The sequence below is a fragment of the Melanerpes formicivorus genome, unplaced genomic scaffold (assembly GCF_026170545.1).
Source record: "Melanerpes formicivorus ecotype bairdi unplaced genomic scaffold, bMelFor1.0.p_v2 SCAF_1, whole genome shotgun sequence".
NCBI classification, from domain to species: Eukaryota; Metazoa; Chordata; class Aves; order Piciformes; family Picidae; genus Melanerpes; species Melanerpes formicivorus.
In genome coordinates, this window is record NW_027142353.1 from 40,692,139 (window position 1) to 40,711,331 (window position 19,193).

At 41.0% G+C, this 19,193-nt stretch overlaps 1 protein-coding gene across 2 annotated transcripts in view; it reads right to left on the reverse strand.

Moving 5' to 3' along the window:
- The window catches only part of CYFIP1 (cytoplasmic FMR1 interacting protein 1), a 90,743-nt gene that overhangs the window by 38,428 nt on the left and 33,122 nt on the right, over positions 1-19,193 (reverse strand). Inside the window, exons 11-21 of one of the 2 annotated variants that reach the window (XM_068140760.1) lie at positions 17,458-17,575; positions 16,657-16,779; positions 11,390-11,515; positions 10,923-11,089; positions 9,442-9,589; positions 7,391-7,544; positions 6,027-6,183; positions 5,360-5,456; positions 4,946-5,022; positions 4,744-4,852; positions 4,070-4,189 (exon numbers count right to left, since the gene is read on the reverse strand). In XM_068140760.1, the coding sequence (XP_067996861.1) occupies positions 4,070-4,189; positions 4,744-4,852; positions 4,946-5,022; positions 5,360-5,456; positions 6,027-6,183; positions 7,391-7,544; positions 9,442-9,589; positions 10,923-11,089; positions 11,390-11,515; positions 16,657-16,779; positions 17,458-17,575 (1,396 nt within the window). Of the gene's footprint in view, positions 1-4,069; positions 4,190-4,743; positions 4,853-4,945; positions 5,023-5,359; positions 5,457-6,026; positions 6,184-7,390; positions 7,545-7,847; positions 7,996-9,441; positions 9,590-10,922; positions 11,090-11,389; positions 11,516-16,656; positions 16,780-17,457; positions 17,576-19,193 lie in introns of both variants that reach the window. The other variant, XM_068140750.1, reaches the window with a different exon arrangement.

Sequence of the window (19,193 nt, forward strand, 5' to 3'; positions counted from 1 at the left end):
CTAGGAGGTTCTTAGAATGCATGGAGGACAGCTTCTTATCCCAGGTGCTGTGAGAGCCTACCAGGGGTAAGGCTATGCTTGACCTCCTCTTCACCAATAGGGAAGGGCTGGTGGGTGATGTGGTGGTCGGAGGGTGTTTAGGGGCCAGTGACCACGAGATAATTGAATTCTCATTATTTGGTCAAGCTAAGAAGGGTAGCAAGAAGACCTCCACTCTGGATTTCCGGAGGGCGGACTTCAGGCTACTCAAGGAACTAATTCAGAGGGTTCCTTGGGATAAAGCCCCTAAAAATAAAGGGGTCCAGGAGAGCTGGACCTACTTCAAGGAAGAATTGTTGAAGGCGCAGGGACAGGCTGTGCCAATGTGCCGGAAGATGAGCCGCCGGGGCAGACGGCCAGCCTGGATGGGCAATGAACTTTTAATGGAACAAAGGGAAAAAAAGAGGGTGTATCACCTTTGGAAGAGAGGGGAGGCAACCCATGAAAAATTTAAGGATGTTGCTAGGTCTTGTAGGAAGAAAATTAGGAAGGCAAAAGTGTATTTGGAGCTTTGACTGGCCTCTGCTGTGATCTATAAATACATTAATAGCAAGAGGAAGGGCAAGGACAACCTCCACTCCTTGGTGGACACAGAGGGGAACGTTGTAACAAAGGATGAGGAAAAGGCAGAGATACTTAATACCTTCTTTGCCTCAATTTTTACTAGCAGGACAGAATGTCTTCCAGACAGCTGGCCTGCAGAGCTGGCAGAAGGAGCCAGGGAGCTGCATAGTTTTCCTCTGTTCCAGAATGAGGCAGTTGGTGATATGCTCAGCCGCTTGGATCCCCACAAGTCCATGGGACCAGATGGGATCCATCCTAGGGTGCTGAGAGAGCTGGCAGATGAGCTGGCCAAGCCACTCTCCATCATTTTGCAGCAGTCCTGGCTCACTGGAGATGTCCCAGAGGACTGGAAGCTGGCCAACGCAGTGCCCATCCATAAGAAGGGCCGGTTGGATGAGCCAGGGAATTATAGGCCTGTCAGCCTGACTTCAGCACCAGGCAAGGTCATGGAACAGGTCATCTGAGTGCAATCACACAGCACTTAGAGGATGGCCAAAGGATCAGGCCCAGCCAGCATGGATTTAGGAAGGGCAGGTCCTGCCTGACCAACCTGATCTCCTTCTACGAGCAGGTGAACCGCCTGGTGGATGTGGGGAGGCCTGTGGATGTAGTCTACCTGGACTTCAGCAAGGCCTTTGACACCGTCCCCCATAGCAAACTCCTGGTCAAGCTATCAGCCCATGGCTTGGATGGGAGCACACTGCGATGGGTTAGGAACTGGCTGGAGGGCTGAGCCCAGAGAGTGGTGGTGAATGGTGCCACATCCAGCTGGCAGCCAGGCACTAGTGGTGTGCCCCAAGGATCAGTGCTGGGCCCTGTGCTCTTTAACATCTTTATTGATGATCTGGATGAGGGCATTGAGTCTATCATCAGTAAATTTGCTGACGACACCATGCTGGGGGCAGGAGTTGATCTGCTGGGTGGTAGAGAGGCTCTGCAGAGGGACCTCGACAGGCTGGACAGATGGGCAGAGTCCAACGGCATGAGATTTAACACATCCAAGTGCCGGGTTCTGCACATTGGCCACAACAACCCCAGGCAGTGCTACAGGCTGGGGTCAGAGTGGCTGGAGAGCGGCCAGGTAGAGAGGGACCTGGGAGTACTGGTTGATGGTAGGCTGAACATGAGCCTGCAGTGTGCCCAGGCAGCCAAGAGGGCCAATGGCATCCTGGCCTGCATGAGGAACAGTGTGGCCAGCAGGAGCAGGGAGGCCATTCTGCCTCTGTACACTGCACTGGTTAGGCCACACCTCGAGTCCTGTGTCCAGTTCTGGGCCCCTCAGTTTAGGAAGGATGTTGACTTGCTGGAGTGTGTCCAGAGAAGGGCAACAAAGTTGGTGAGGGGTTTGGAACACAAGCCCCATGAGGAGAGGCTGAGGGAGCTGGGGCTGCTTAGCCTGGAGAAGAGGAGACTCAGGGATGACCTTATTGCTGTCTACAACTACCTGAAGGGAAGTTGTAGACAGGTGGAGGTTGGTCTCTTCTCCCAGGCAGCCAGCACCAGAACAAGAGGACAGAGTCTCAGGCTGCACCAGGGGAGGTTCAGGCTGGAGGTCATGAGGAAGTTTTACACAGAGAGAGTGATTGCCCATTGGAATGGACTGCCCGGGGAGGTGGTGGAATCACCATCACTGGAGGTGTTCAGGAAGAGACTTGATGGGGTGCTTGGTTGCATGGGTTAGTTGTTTAGGTGTTGGATGATCGGTTGGACGTGATGACCTTGAAGGTCTCTTCCAACCTGGTCTATTCTATTCTATTCTATTCTATTCAAACAAACTTCAACCATAGCATTGCATGATTTCACACTTAGAAAACCGTTAAAACACCTCCGGGAAAAGTTTTGTTATTTTTCTAATAAGACTGCTCAAATTATTTCCCATATGTATATAATGTCACAGAACCATAGAATGGTCTGGTTTGGAAAGGACCTCTGAAGGTGATCTAGTCCAACTTCCTCTGCAGTAAGGGGGGGCCATCCTTAACTAGATCAGGTTGCCCAGAGCCCTGTCGAGCCTCACCTTGAGTATCTCCAGGGATGGGGCCCCAACCACTTCCCCAGGCAACCTGCTCCACTGTTCGCAGAATCACAGAATGTCAGAGGTCGGAAAGGACCTCTCCAGAGATCACCAAGTCCAACCTCTCTGCTAAAGCAGGATCACTTAGGGTAGTCTGCAGAGGAACACATCCAGGTGGGTTTTGAAAGTCTCCAGAGAAGACGACTCCACAACCTCTCTGGGAAGCCTGTTCCAGTGCTGTCACACTCACTGTAAAGAAGTTTCTCGTCGTGTTAAGGAGAAACTTTCTATGTTCAAGTTTATCTTATTACTGTGCACCACTGAAAAGAGCTTGGCCCCATCCACTTGACACCTACTCCTCAGATACTTATACACATTGATGAGATTCTCTCTCAGTCTTCTCTGCTCAAGACTATACAGCCCCAGGGATCTCAGTCTCTCTTCATAGGGGAGATGCTCAAGTCCCCTAATCATCCTTGTGGCTCTCCATTGAACTGTCTCCAGTATATCCCTGTCTCTCAAACTGGGAAGCCCAAAACTGGACACAGTATTCCAGGTGTGGTCTCACCAAGGCAGAGTAGAAGGGCAGAAGAACCTCCCTAGACCTGCTGGACACACTTTTCTTGATGCATCCCAGGACACCATTGGCCCTCTTGGCCACAAGGGCACATTGCTGTCCCATGGTAAACTTGCTGTCCACTAGGACTCCATGGTCCAGCAGGGCAACCCTTAATCTGTACTGATGCCTGCTGTTAATTCTCCCCAGATGCAGGATCCTGCACTTGTCCTTATTGAACTTCATGAGGTATATTCCACTTCCCTCATAGTAAAGAACCTGTTCCTAACATCTAATCTAAATCTGCTATTCTCTAGTTTGAAGCCATTGCCCCTTGTCCTATCACTAGAGGCCTTTGTAAACAGTCTCTCTCCATTCCTCTTGTAGGCCCCCTTCAGGTACCTGAAGGCCGCTATTTGGTCTCATCAGAGCTGCCTCTTTTCCAGGTTGAACAATTCCAGCTCCCTCAGCCTGTCTTTGTAATAGAGGTGCTCCAGCCCCAGTCACTTTTGTGGCCCTCCTCTGGACCCACTCCATCAGCTCTGTGTCCTTCCTATATTGAGGGCTCCAGTCCTGGACACAGTACTCCAGGTCATGTGGTTAAACCCCAGCCAGCAATTAATTTAACTAAAGTTTAGGATAAAACAAGTTTCTCTGTTGAGTCATTTAGCCTCTCCTCCTTTTAGAATTGACTGCACAAGTACTTCTAGCAAAGTTGGAGAACAGTTTTTTTACTCATGCTGCTAGAACACAAATACAGATTTAAGGGGAAAAGAAAAAAAAAAAGAGGCTGGATGTCTATCATTCTCAATGCATATAAAAGAAATAAAAGTCAAATTAAAACAGAGCCCAGCTGTAGTATTAGTGTTCCAGCAAAACTGCAGTACAAAACTCACCACAATGGAAGTCAAATCCTCACTTTCAAATCGACCAATTGCCAGTTCCATTGACCTGTACATGGCTGCTGAAATTCGCTGAGTGATGAGTCGGTTCAGGTCTATTGACCTACCAAGAAGCTAAAACAACAACAGTATTATGAAGTTTTGAACTACAAGTCAAATGATGAGACAAACCACAAGGACTCCACAGGTTAATGAACTCTCACATGGTGAGCTTACATTCCAAACACACAGAAACAGCCAGTGGACAAAATTTATACATTCATGAACAAGTCACGTACTACAATTTATATCCCAATTCTCACAAAAAGAAGTAAAAACCACATATTGCATTTACATTCAAGTATTTATACCAGTATTTTATGCTTCCACATTGTGCCAACAACATATTGAAAAGTGGTGGAAGACATTACTAGGAAGAAAACGCTACCAGGGGTGACATTCCTATTTGGCTTGTGTTTGCTTAATGGCAACAGACATTTGCAGTAAAACAGGATCTTCTAAGATTCTTTCTTAATTTACTCCATATGACAAAAGAAGCTGATCTCAAGTTTCAGGTATGCCACTCATGTGACAAAGCATAAAACACAAAGAATTTTATATACCTACATAAATCAACACGGTTTGAAAAGTGCCAAGCAACTTGAATACAACAGAATGAGTTAACTCACTTGGACATGTCTCTGTTTCAGGAGTGTCTCATAGCGGTTGGACTGCAGCAACTGAATGGTTGCTCCCTGATTCTTGCACTCCGAACGTAATCGTTTATCCAGAAGCAGGCTGTTAACAAAGTAAGACAACACTTAAAGTGTATTAGACATCAAAGCAGAGCAGAAATGCATGAATGAAAGTTCTCCCCACTGGAATAGCTACCTGCCAGCCATTGCCTTGTAGTATGCAAATATTTGGTCTGCCAGCTTGTAGACAAATTGGTCAAAACACAGGTTTACCTTGGGAGGAAAAAAATTGTGCATTTAGAGACACTTAAAATTAAAAAAGGGGAGCTTATCCAAGACCTCCACTGTTCATCAAATATGATTAAGCAAATTAATGCATCTGAATTTCCAAATAAGAGAGAGGATGACATTCAGTTTTCAGCATTAATGTGATGTTTTGCAGAGGTCTATAGGTGTCATCACAATGTATCACCCAACCAATCACCTGGTTGTCTCAACATGTTTATTATCTCCAACCATTCCAAATCTACTATAACAGGTCCTGGCATTTAGCATAATTTTTCACATCCATGTACAGACTATTTTTATCCAACAGTTAAGGTTACTTTACCTCTGCCTCAATCTCATCATAGAGGAACTGCTTCTTAAATTTAGTTAGTGCGTAATGAGCACTGTCATTATAAAGGTCCAAAGAATACAGAACATACCTGAAAGGAAATGAACAGGGGAGGAAAAGAGTTACAGGTCTGGAAATTACAATTTCTCGGTATGGTTAAGTCAAGATGCTGTCAGTCAATATTGTAATCTACATGTGGTGGTTCATGCATACAGGATCTTTTTTTTTTTTGTTTGAGTTTTTATAAAAAGTATTACAATTTCTTCCTTTAAGAAAGTCTCTTAGTTCACGAAAGTGTATAGGTAAGTTTGCAGTCTGACACTTGATTTCTAGATGTTGTTTTTCATCAAAATGGAACTATGCTTTCACCATTAGGCATCATACTCTGCGTCTTTAAGGAGTAAGGAGAGTTCACTCAGAGAACACCTTATTTGGCTGGTGCAATGATACTCATATGAAAGGTTTCTTTCTTCAATTATTCACTTCAAAAAGAAAACTCTGAGCGTCTGGAAACTGGCAAATGTAAGAGGAAAACTTTATGCAGGTTTAGAGTATCTTTTCAGTGACTTCGTGTTAAAACAAATTAAAGCAGTAACATTACAAAATGGAACGGCAATAGTTAAGAATAATCATTCAGTGGAAGAGCACAAATAGTTCTTACTCCATCATTGATGCCTCTTTAGTCTCCAAGATATGGTCTGTCAGAATCCAAGGCATGGACATCTCAATGGGAAACTGGATTCTTCTGCCCATGGTGAGCTCTAAGAAGAATTCTCTGAACCACAGTTGGGACAGATCACAGCATTGCTGCAAAGTTTCTTTCGGAATAAATAAGGAAGAATTACACTTCTTACAGAAATACATTAGGAACAATAAAACTGTGATTCTGATGATGCAATGTGAAACAAAAAAGCAGCTGTGAGTCACTAGGGCTATACAGAGACCAAATATGTGAACCAACTGTAATGCCCATGACTTTTTCAAAGAGTTCTGAATTCCATTTTGGCCTTCAGGGTGGTGCCTTTTTACATGGAAAAACATGGAAGTGGACCAGACTACCAGTTAAATAGAAAAATCATATACACCAGTAAAGAGGGACTTCTCATTTAATTTCTCAGCTGGGGACTGAGAAAGCTGTACACTGAACTTGGGAAGCAGCGAGTGAAGGAGACAAACTTGTACCAGATCCATTGGTACCATCTCTCTGTCTGGAGGACTGAATCACTCCACATGTTCTGTTGACTATATAGGCAGCAAATGACAGACACATGGAGGGAATAAAACAAAGCATTTTTAAGGCCACTGTCAAAGGCATGGAGACATGCTTCCCACCTCCCCAGAAAACACTCAGCACAAGCCTCTTTTGGCAGAAGGCTTGAGAACCAAAACAGGAATTAACTTTTTATATCAAGATCTTCTGAACACCGTTTGGATTGCTGTTGCCCACTTGCATTACAACTGACACTAACAAGCTCCCCCTTCTGAGGGAAAAAGGGTCAGGTAGCAAAATAAAAATGAAAGACAACACAGCATGGTGATGACAGACTAGATACATTCAATGTCAGTAGGTGAATTCTTTAGGACAGTATGTTTCCGATTACAATTAACTGAATACTAAGAGTAGTGAAATGACATCAGATTTATCAAAACAGAGAATTTGTTTCCTCTGTACTCAAAACAAAAACAAACAAACTAATCCCAGAAAAATGAAAACACAAAAACCATTTCCTTTTTAAAATTTCAATGTGTATAAGCTTATCTGTCCCTTGTTTATAGAAATACATACATTAAAAAAAATAGGGAAGGTAACAGTATGAAATTTTACACATTTTAAATGGATGTATAACAAGTCAAAATAAAAATCCCACCACAATACTAAATATCATATCTCAAGTTTGGACAGACCAAGACTTTTGATAAATAAATCAAAGGTTAAGTTGACTTTGGCAATCGGAAACATTTTCCAGGTCGTGTTAGAGGTGTTAGGACATGCTAAGCTGGACACTGATCATCTACGTATCTTACCACTGAAATTTATCAAATGAGTGTAGAAGAAAGACTCGCGATGGAATTTTTCTATGTCCAATATGGTGGGCCCCTCAAGGCTACTTCTCAAGGTTTTCTTGGAACCACTTTTGTCAGCAATGAGGGACTCTAACATAGTTCTCACCATGTAAAGCTGTATCATTAGAGGAAACAATTGTGGTGGAAAAGGGGGGGGGAGAGGAAAATACACATGGCACATTAGTTGAGCAACACTGAGAATTACTACCAGTAAGCGACTGCTCCACTTCAAATTGAAAACTGGCAATGTGACGGTAAAAGCCTTTCAGGCAAGAGGAACAGATGCAACACTAACCTACACACCAGCACAAATGCCTACCCATGCCAAGGGGACCTCCACTGACACTTAGCAGCAGACCATTTGCAGTGGAACAGTTCAAATCACCACAAAAAGTAAAAGTAATAAGTAGTATCTTACCACCAAAGCTTAAAAGAGGCGGATAGATGTAGGACTGCCTCAGAAACTTGTGTGTCACATGCAATAGCTTTTCCAGTCCCAGAGACTTGAGCTGCTTCAACAGCTCAGCAGAGTTTAAGGACTCTGTCATAGTGCGAACCATGTAGAGCTAAAAACCAACAGACAGGGGCAGGCAGGGGAGAGAGAATCCGTTAATAAAAACACACAGGTAAATAAGGAAAGGGAAACAGAAGCAGAGAAAACATGTTAGTTTGTTAAAAATGAAAGGCAGAAGCACAGTAAGCATGCAGAGAAGGACATGGAGAAAGGTTTCTTCATTCAGAATAATCACTGCAGTACAGTGCTCCCTGAAGGTAAAAGTTCCCATTTAATTCAGAGAATACTCAGAGAGCCATTATCTTCTCAAATGATTTCACACAGATTTTCAAGTATTACCAATTCATACATAACCATTTTAGGACTGCATGAAAATGAGAAAAACCTACCTAAAAATCTATTTGACCTCCCTTCTTCCTGCCAGCCAAGATAGTTAAGTGTGCCAGCCCAAGAGCAGAAAAACCAGACAGAACCATGTACTCTAGACAGCCTGTTGCAGCCACTGAAACAAAGCCCTCAAACATAGCATGCAAAGGCGAATCATGCTGGTGGTGACATTTAGAATTCTGCCCTCCCCAAGAAAGTATATACTACAAAAAAACCAAACCCAAACCTTTTTCTTTTCCTTTTTATTCCCAAACCAAAATTTTCATTAAATACATTTTACCACAATTTAAGTGCAGCTTCTTATTACACAAGATTATTATCCACACATGCTCTCTTCCCCATAGATTTTAGATATTAAAAGAGTATCTTTGTAAGACACAGTCGCCTTCAATCTTTCACCCAAAGTGCTCAGTACCTCTTTTTCTCAGATGAGCTATAAATAGCAGACCATACACTCTCCAACCAAATCCATAAAGAAAATTTAAAAATACAAATACATGGAGATAAGAAGAATGAGCGCCTAGGTATGGGATTTCAATGACTGCTATAAGAAGTATACTTGAAATACCACTTGTTTCAAAGGCAGCAGCAGATAATAGATTTTAGAGAGTGTTCTTTTCATTACTGAACAGGAATAGAACTGTTAACAGAAGTATTCTCCCATATTCTACAGGCATTCTGTTTTAAAGAGATCATAAAACTACACAGACACCTATTGATTAATGGGATTTAACAAACCAATCCACCTGCCATATCAGAGATGGGAGTCAGTCAAGAAATAATACAAATGGATAAAAAAAAAAAATATTGTTTAAGAAACCATTAGGAGGTCAACGAGAAAATATTTCTTCTCCAGAAGTCAAATTAAGGAGATTGAACTCTTGGAAAAGAATGTGCATCAGAGCAGAAAGTGACAGCAACCCACACAGCATCTTTGTTAAGTATATATAATTCTGGAAATACAAATCTAATCACAGTAGATTTTTAGCATTAAAGAAAAAAAAAAAAAACACAATCAAAACCTACATTTTTTTAATATTTCAGGCCAGAGAAAAAAACACTTTGTGCAATAACTGTTTACAGATACCATAACCACCAGATAGGAAAATACCTGAGTGCTGGAAGGTCCCACTGCACGCCTTGGGACTTTGATGTCAAAACCACTTTTTGGGTCCTTTTCTCCCCTTAGAGCTGGATCATTGAATGGCTCATGACCTGCTTCCCAGTCACAGACTGTCTTTCTGATGGCCTGCAAAACACTGAACACAATTCACAGCTCTTCAGACCCACACACGTCCAAGTGCACCAAGGAGAACATTTGGCCTCTTAAACACAATTTTACTAGCACAGAAACTTTGCAATAGCCCTTACAATCTCAGGGTAATTCAGGAAAAAAACCCAAACAATTTCACCAGCCACTTAAAGAATGCCATATCCATGAAACAACTGTTCCCCATTGTTTGCCAGAAAGAACAGTCCAGAGCCCTTTTCTTCTGTCAGAATAAAGCTGACCAGTTAACCAGAGACAAAATCACTTGTCAAGAATTCATCTCTGGGTTCCTTAACAAACAAGCCATTTTGTTCTCCTAAATCACAAAGCATATTTTTCAGTCAAACCAAATTAGATTATTAACCAAATTGAAGAGAGCTTTGCCTTTAAAGTACTAGAATTCCTGTTTACAGCAGAACTCCAGCATTCAGCTGGAGTGTATACAAACAGTCTCATAATCATAACTCCAAATAATGACCTGGTCTTCAGATACTTGTCAAAAATACAGCCAGCCGTATCCTGTGGTGTGCTGAATAATCAAGCATATGTCTTTTCCCCAATCTGAGCAGGTATGAAAGTAATACTTGATTTTATGAAAGTCCCTTCAAACATGATGATTTGGAGTAATTTGTTTAATTTTAACTTTACGCTATTTTTGTGGTAGTCAGAGTATTTAGCAATAGCCTAATTGGCCCAAGACTTTCACCCCTAAGAGCTTTGCAGTGAAATATGGGAGTAAACAAATAGCAAACAAGATAAAAACAAAAACAAAAACAAAAAGTAGAGAAAAAAAAATATGGTCAGGAAAAGCCACCAATAAGAGCAGGCAGATGCAGCACTTGGAAGAGAAGTGGAAGACCAAGAAGCCGAAAGCAGTAGAAACTGAGAAAGAAGGCAGAATGCTAAGAGGACAGAAGTGAGACTATGGAGTGGGATGCAAACATGAGACATAAGGAGATGAAATGCTGGAATCATAGTGAAGGTAAATAGTTAACACCTGTCTTCAAAATAAAAATACTAGCCTCCCTTTCAATATTTCATTACTTCTGTTTCTTTGAAATAAACTACACAGATTTCCTGTGGTAGCCCTACGTGGCTCAAGATAGCCTGGAGTCTTACCATAGCCATGCTGGCAGACATTCATTTTTTACTTCAAACTTCTTCAAATTCTAATACATATGCAACCAAGCTAACTGAACAGCTGGCAGACTAGTAGGGGAGTACAGACTTAGAGAGGCAGAATATAACAGCTGTGCAATTCTGCAACAAAATTAAGATCTGGGGGAAAAAAATCTAAGAGAAGATGAAAACAAGAATGCTACCTCTGAATGACATTTTTCTTCTTTTTAATAGCTTGTCTTAATGGTTCTCTAAGTGTGACCTGGGCAAAGTCCTGAAGAGCTGCATAAATAGTATGGCGAATAGCATGATTGAAAACACTTTCCATCCTTCCCATCAGCACCTGAAGACCTTTGATCATGGCAATCACCTTAGAAAAAATAAATAAAAATAGCATTTGTTTGTACAATTGTTCAAAAAGCCCTTTTTCAAATACAGAAAATGTGAACAAGGAAACTAACAAGTTCCAAAAGAAAAAGAATGGTTTCCCTGCACTACTGCTACATATTCAATGAAGGAAAATACACTCTTTCAGAGCCAGTGCAGGGCATGTTGTCATTTTGCACTTGGTACAGAAAATGCTTATAGAGAACATTCTCCTATGGATAGACTTAATCTTTGGAAAATCCCTCTTAAAAAAAAAAAAAACAAGAAAGAAAGAAAGTCTTACCTCAACCAAAGCAAACTTCTCCTCACTGGTATAATTGTATCTTGTTGCTCTTTCATACTCTTCCGCGTTGTCAGGACAATCTTTATTAGAATATTTGTCAGTTGGGTGTACCAGCTTCCATGAATACTGCAGTTCACACAGCAGAATAGGAAAGAAAAAGATGGGAAAGGAAAAAAAAAAAAGGCCTGAGAAACACAAAACATAGCTGAGCACAAATAGCATGTTTTAAGAAATACTAACGTGCTTTCAAGAATATCTGAAAAATAATATTTGATGCTATTCTCAGAACCTGCATAAATTCTGAAACTACTACCCAGTGGAAACGACAAAGAAGAATTTGCCTAACAATTTTTCTTGAAAGCCACCAATCCTGTTCTAGCTCAAACAAATGTAATTCAGACTCAAGTAATGTATTTTATGTTATTTTTTACTGAGCAGATACTAGCATGCACAAAAGTTTCTTCTCCGCTTTCCACTTCAAGCATGAGAAAGACACACAGAGACCTCAAAGCACAGCCAAAAAAAACCCATATGTGAAACCACCTAGCCTGTCATGGGATAGGAAGGCAAGTTGATCTACCACGCTCTGGAACCATGGTCACTTACAATCAGCAGGCATTTGTGTTAGATGAAGGCCCATGAAGCTGGCCTGCCAAAAAAGCTGAAGGAGAGAGTCTTGTGAAGATAAGATGGCCACATTTTGGCTAACTGATGAAGCAGGGGTTAAATAACATAAATACTTAACTTCAATGTAGCTATGGAGGGCCAGGGTGCCTGAGTAAGGACCTTTGCCTAATTAACTGCAATTTTGAAGTTGACACACCTGTCATGGATTGAGTTGAATCTGTTGCTGTTATTCACACCATGCCAGTCATGCCAGCTTCAAAAATGGAAGCGCTAACTGGAGAAAAGTATTATTGGGCTTGAGGTTCTGATTGCAACATGGAAGGCTTCCTGTTCCAGTTGCTGCTTCTGGGTTCTTGGGTGTTGGCTGCTGGCTGCTTTTGGAGGCATGGAGGTGGAAAGGATGGGAGTCAGCTGCTGCTTTTGGCTTTCTGTTTTATGCTGTTTGGTTTTTCCCCCTCTGTGTATTTCATGACATTACTTCTGCAAGTAGGCTAAGGTAAGGTAATCACATATTGTATTATTAGATTAAATTATTAGCTAGCGTAACATTGTGCCTATGATACATTATACTAAACTCATATCTCTTTATCTCAACCGTGAGTTGTGCATGTTACTTTTCCCCTCACTTTTGTGTTGGGGGAGCAGGCAGGTTAGCCCTTGCACTAAACCATTGCATTCTTTCTTGGCTTCTAATGTGGGGCAGCAAGAGCAGCTGTCTTACTTAAGATAGTCAATTTTGGCAGGAGACAAAAGAGTTGAGATAAATGAGAAGAGGATTCAGTTAAGGCTTGTAGCTTAAGGGAGATTCATGTAAGTTTTCTTTTGGTGTTTTGGGTTGGTTTGTTTGTTTGTTTTTTGTCTTTGTAGTTTTTGTTTGTTGGGGGGAGTTTTGTTTGCTTTGGTTTGGTGTGAGTTTTTGTGGGTTTGTTTTGTTCTCCTTTTCCATGGCATGTTGTGTTTCGTTTCTGGGGGCTGACATGCTGGGGTCCTGTATGTGCTTGCAGTGGTGCAAGCAAGAAGTATAAAGCATTTTGCCCTGCAAAAGATAAGGACAAACAAGGGTCATGGGAATAAGAAAAAAGAGCCAGGGCTGCTTGCACAGTTCTTATCTCTGGGTTTGGAAGATGGCCATGGACAAACAGTGGACAAGGCAGACAGAAGGCCTCAGCAACACAAGGGGGAGGAAAAAAAAAAAAATAAAATCTCTTCTCTTCCATCCAGGCCTGTGTTTCAACCACGAGGAACAGATGCTCCCCTGTCTGGGGTGTGCTGCCTCTGGCATTGGGGAATAACCAGGGTCAGCATGAGGGTGATGAAGCATGGGCCAGCACAAGCACCACCACCAGCTGCAACAACAGCTGAGACCTGGGGGAGCAGACAGACTGGATCCGAGATCATTTTGCAGTCAGCGCATTCATCACTGGCAATCCCAAATCTGTTTTATCCATCACTTTGAACCATCTGATTAACTTTGAGCTGTGTCACAATCATGCATAAGAAAAAAAAGCCAAACCAAAGAAGTTTCCAACCTGGCCAACTAGCCACATTCGTAATTCAAATGATAGCTGGAAAACCAGACAGGTTTTTGTTGATCTTGAGGGTTTGCTTTGTTTGGGTTTTTTGTTTGGGTTTTTTTTGTGGGTGTTTTTTTTTCCCTCTGTGTGTGTGTGTTTTGGTTTGGTTTGTTTGTTTTGTTTTTGTTTTTTTGAGGGGGAGGAGAGGTATGTTTGCTAGGCTTAAAGGTGTGGAAAAATAGCTGTATTGTCTGTGACGTCATCTGCACAGCATGCATTTCTCTTAAATATCGTGTTTTCAGTTGCTGCAAACACAGCTTAGACTGTGTGGTAGTTTTAGGTTATGCCTTTAAAAATTTTCACATATCTTGAACAGAAAAGTAGCAAAAGTGTAAATAAATCACTATGGGGTGTAAAAAGGAAAATAAAAATAATTCTAAACAATTCCATTGGAGAGATAAGGAACTTAAACTGGTTGTACCAAAACAATTTCTCTTCTGACTTCTTTGCTCTGGAGAGATGCTAACTTGCTTCTGCTTGACCTTGGCTGCATTGGCTTGGCATTGTTTTGCTATTAACATTCTCCTGCTCCATTCTCCCTTCTTTTGTACAGGGGGTCAGAGGGAGGCAGGGAAGGAAAAGCTGGTAGCTTCCCCTCGTCTTCCACCAGTTGTTTTTTTTTGTGCTGTTTATTAATTGCAAATATCTGTCAATATTGTAAATACTGTATATTTTGTACATATTCATTGCATTCCATTGTATATTTGTCTGTAAATACAGCTTTTGTTTACTTCCAACTGAGCTGGTCTGGCAAAGTTCATGTTGGGAGGGAAATTTCAGCCCACCACAGAATGTTTCTGAGCAGTATCAGGCTGATCTAATATGCATCATGGTACATCTGTCAAAAAATCAGTCACACCGAATTACAATTTTCTCACAGTTTGAGTTTAGTGAACAGTACAATCTGGTTGGTATTATCTGGGCATGTTAGATTACAGGACAATGTGAATTTGCCTCATACAACAGATTCATATTCTCACAAATTTAGCCATTGCAAAGAACAGCACCACACCCTGCAGCCTAAGTGCTATAAAGAAGATACTGGGGAAGTGATTAAACAACGATAAAGTATTCAAGGGGTGTTAAGTTGACAGCATTAAGCTGGACATCAAATGAATGCTGAAATATTTTACCTGAACATGATGCATGCAACAAGGTTCATGGATGTTAAGTAAATGCAGAAGAGAGGTAAATAAGATACTCCAGATCAGAATAAATTCTCAGTAGGAGTACAGAGGGAAGCTGAACGCAAACTTATGTGAGAGGTGCTTAAGGGAATCCACAAACATCAGAAAGATAAAGGAAAGTAGTGATAACAGGCAAGAAAAAAGAAAATGTGCTGCAGTCCTTAGGGGAAAAAAAATTGTGGAACTAGGAGGATAAAAGAAGAACTAAAAATGAGACATTTTCTACAGAGATATAATAAAATAGAGAGTCTGAACAAAGCATTTTACAGTAACAGAAATAAACACAGCAAGTCTGGAAGCTGCAGAGGCCAGAACTAGATGACAGCATCTCTCTTAAGAAAAGAGCAAGATTTTCACCATAAAATACAATGTTGATTTGAATAAGAATGTGATAATAGAAGAAAAAGCATGACTCATCTACTGGCTTTTAAAAGAGGCAGGCAAAAATACAGAAGAGAGACAACTGGGTCTCTAGCTATATGCACTGGACATTACTGGATTTACGCAGTGCAAATGGCTTGACGCTCTCTCAAACATCAGAGGCAGAGGAGCAGCAAGTCTGGCTTCTCACAGACTATCTCATTTGTTTCAACCCTTCCTAGTACATGATTTGGTGCAGGTAAGTGTAGTAGTGAGAAAAGTTCAATTCTCCCCCCACACACAAACCACAGCTAACTCAGTTGGAGAACCAGATGGGAAAGGCTGTATTTTCACAAGCAGAATGAAATGCAATGAATATATACACAATATACAGTATTTACAGTATATACAAAAATATACAGGGAAGAATGTAACACAGAAAACTCCCTCCGGAGAATCCCCCTCTGGGTTCTCCCCAAAACCCCTTTTCCCCCTTCCTCCCTTTTTCCAAAAGGATTAAAGAGAGAAAATGGATATTAAGGGAAATTTTGTTAGTTCAAAGCAGCTGTTAAGGGAAAAAAGTTAGTTTTCTTATCTCATTAGTCCAAGGTCAGTACCACCAAGAACAGAAGAAAGAAAGAAGCTGCCCAGACTGACTGAACAGACTGAACTGAAACTAAAATCCTTAAAGTTACATTCCTACTAATCTACCAATGAAACTTGTTTAGAACTATCTTTGTTTTCCTTTTTACACCAAAACATTCAGCTAGAGCGTTCAGTAGTTGTCCTTTCCTTAAAGGCACAGCCTAAAACTGTCACAGTAAGGCACACAGCTTTTATCTAAGTGCCTGCAGTTTAAAAAGGACTTCTGCACCCTCTTCTTCAATTTCAGCCTTTAGCAGTTTGTTATTGGAATACACAGTCACTTTTCTAACCAGCATGTGTTTTTAAAATAAATGCTAAATACAAAGAAACAGCTCTGCAGGTTCTTTATTTACCCTTCTTCATCCACTTCCAAGTTTTCCTTTCCCCAGATTTACTTTCCTTTTGACTAAGAGCCTAATCTAAAGGCAATGGGAGATTTTCCATCCCTTTCTGTCTTTGGTTACACGCTTCAGTTTACTAAGCAGTGATGTCTAAATACAGCCACCTGAAGTGGTTCTAGCATTTCCTGTGTGACTGCCTGTTAATATGGACATTTAGAAGAAAACCAATGAAATTTTAGTCTCTGAAACACATACATCAAAAGCAATATAACATGTTGTCAAGGCTCACAAGTTGAAAGTACTGTGTGAGATAGTACATGCTACTGGATCTTCAAGGAAGCAACGCTGCTTCTAAGCTTTGTGTGTTTTTCCCCAAGAATGTGGTTTGGACCAGGAGGAGAAAAAGGAGTGAAGGAAGAAGAAAGAGGGGAAACTAACAAAATACAACACATTTTTCATTCCATTAAAACAAACCCTGTCCAATCTCACCAAATCCCCACTTTTTTGTCAATTTTATTCCCTAGATAACATACCACTTCCATGACATGTGCACTCCACTGGGAAAGAAGCTGCAGGCCTTGGAGAGAGAGATCAAAGAGTTTCCGGTACTCTGCATCTGTCTTTTGAGCTTCCTGTCGACCAGATCCAGTCACCACCTAGAGGATGATTAAACAACATAAAACCCCACCAAATCCACATAAGAACATTCTGTGTCCAGCATCCATAGACAAATTTCTACATAATTTCCATTACACATTACAACAGCATAATGTATCAACACCTGCATTAATACCAGCTTTTTCTTTTAGAGACTTTCATAGTTAAATATCATAAAATTTCTTTCAGCAATGGAAACCACTGGCATCTAATCAATAGAATATTGCTGCAGATGAATTCAAGACACTAATTATATCTTATAGTATGCTACACATTCCATATATGCATACATGTGTGAATACACATAAATTTCTTTTTTTTTCCCCCTTTCTGTATTTGTTTGTTAGCTAAGTTCTTAACTGTTACTTTCATTTAAATTCCTATGAGCACCCATCTGGAATAAAAGCTAAGGAACCTATTCCAAAAGAGGAATGGCAAAAGTTCTAGGATTCACATCCTTAATAGACAAATGGATATAAGCAGAGGAATATACAGTTGGTATCATGTATCATTATTACTTTATATAGTGTAGCTATCATGCAGATACTGTGTGCTAGCCTGCAGCCAGCTGTGATTCACATGATTAAGCTTTGTCATTTACCTAGTCTGAGGTTTACCTGCTCTTCAAGCTGTTAACCAGTGACAAATTTGGTATGAATACCTCTAAACCCACACACCTCACTGTTGCTGTAACGAGCCAGTTCTGATATGAATCGCATATGGTCTTCTCTGATTTGGATCATCTGTTCACATATATTGTACTGGGGACTGCTGCTGGAAGAAGTGCATGTCCATCTGTTTCAGACAACAAAATACAAACAGCAACAACACCTAAATCAGTTTAGGCAATAAACAGCATAACTGATACTGCAAAGAAAGAATCACAATGCATGACTTAAAAAAATAATAATTTTAATTTCCTTTTCTATTTGAGGTCTTTTCTCACACTTCTGAGGTACAATCCATTAGTGATAGATTGCCCTTCTGAGAGGTTGTTCAAACAGCACTTTGCCCAAGTCTGAAAAACCACACTTTTTTATTTTCTTTTCTTTTTCTGTTTTTTGTTTTTAAAGCTGCTGTTATGAAATACAAACTGTCATCTCTTTTCAGCAACATACACTTGGGTACAGGAAAGAAAAATATTGAAAGGGAGGGCAGAAGTATAAGTATAGGCTGTAAGATATATCTAGCTACCTTCAGATTGCTTTGTATCATAGTATCGTTCAGGGTTGGAAGGGACCACAAGGATCATCTAGTTCCAACCACCCTGCCATGGGCAGGGACACCCCACACTACATCAGGCTGGCCAGAGCCTCATCCAGCCTGCTCTTAACACATCCAGGGACGGGGCCTCAACCACCTCCCTGGACAACCCACTCCAGGGTTTCACCACTCTCATGGTGAAGAACCTCCTCCTCACATCTAGCCTGAATCTCCCCACCTCCAGCTTCATTCCATTCCCCCTAGTCCTATCACTACCTGAGATCCTGAGAAGTCCCTCCCCAGCCTTCCTGTAGGCCCCCTTCAGATACTGGAAGGCCACAATTAGGTCACCTCGGAGCCTTCTCTTCTGCAGACTGAACAGCCCCAACTCCTTCAGTCTGTTACTCATGTTTAACTGTGTGTTACTCATGTTTAACTATGAGGAGCCTACATTGTGCTCCCAAGTGTGGGGGAAAAAAAAAAACAAAACAAAAAAAGAAAAAAAGAGGACATCATTAAATACTATCAACATGTTATCAAGAGGAACACAAAAGACATGCTACCAAGAATGTCACATTAAACAGCCTCATGGTTTTAGTAGCTCAGTTGGCCCACTGCTGTTGGTATTCTCTTAGCAATTACATGCAGGTTATTTGTTGCTTTATCTTTTCTGCAGGAATTAAAATGCAAAGCACTGCATTCTAAATTCATGTATCTGCATGGAAGGAAGGTCTTGGAGGAGCATGTAAATGTTCACTAAGACAAAGTCATAACCATAGACCATGGAACCATTCATGTAAAAGCTGGCTGCATTTTCCAGCCATGCTGCTGTGCTGCACATCTAGCCAAAAAAAAAAAGAGGGGAGACAAGCTAAGTTGCTGCTCTGTATACAATATACACATGCCTATTTACCCATGCACTACTATTGCTCACCTTGCTTAGTAAAATCCGTCATTTCTTTTAAAGAAAGTTTTGTATTTCAAGGAAAAAATAAAAATCAGTGTAAGTTAAAATTAATTTCCTCCAACTCAGGTGGTAAGAAATTAGATGCAAGAATGAGTGCAGCAGCATATAAAGGTCTTAAAACAACCTGTTTCTTTAGTTGTATTTATTATGTGAAGTACATTAATAATAAAATACCCACGCCAAAAGTAGACCAAAGTGAAAAGCTTATTAATTGTAACAGACTACTGGGTCATTATGAAAATA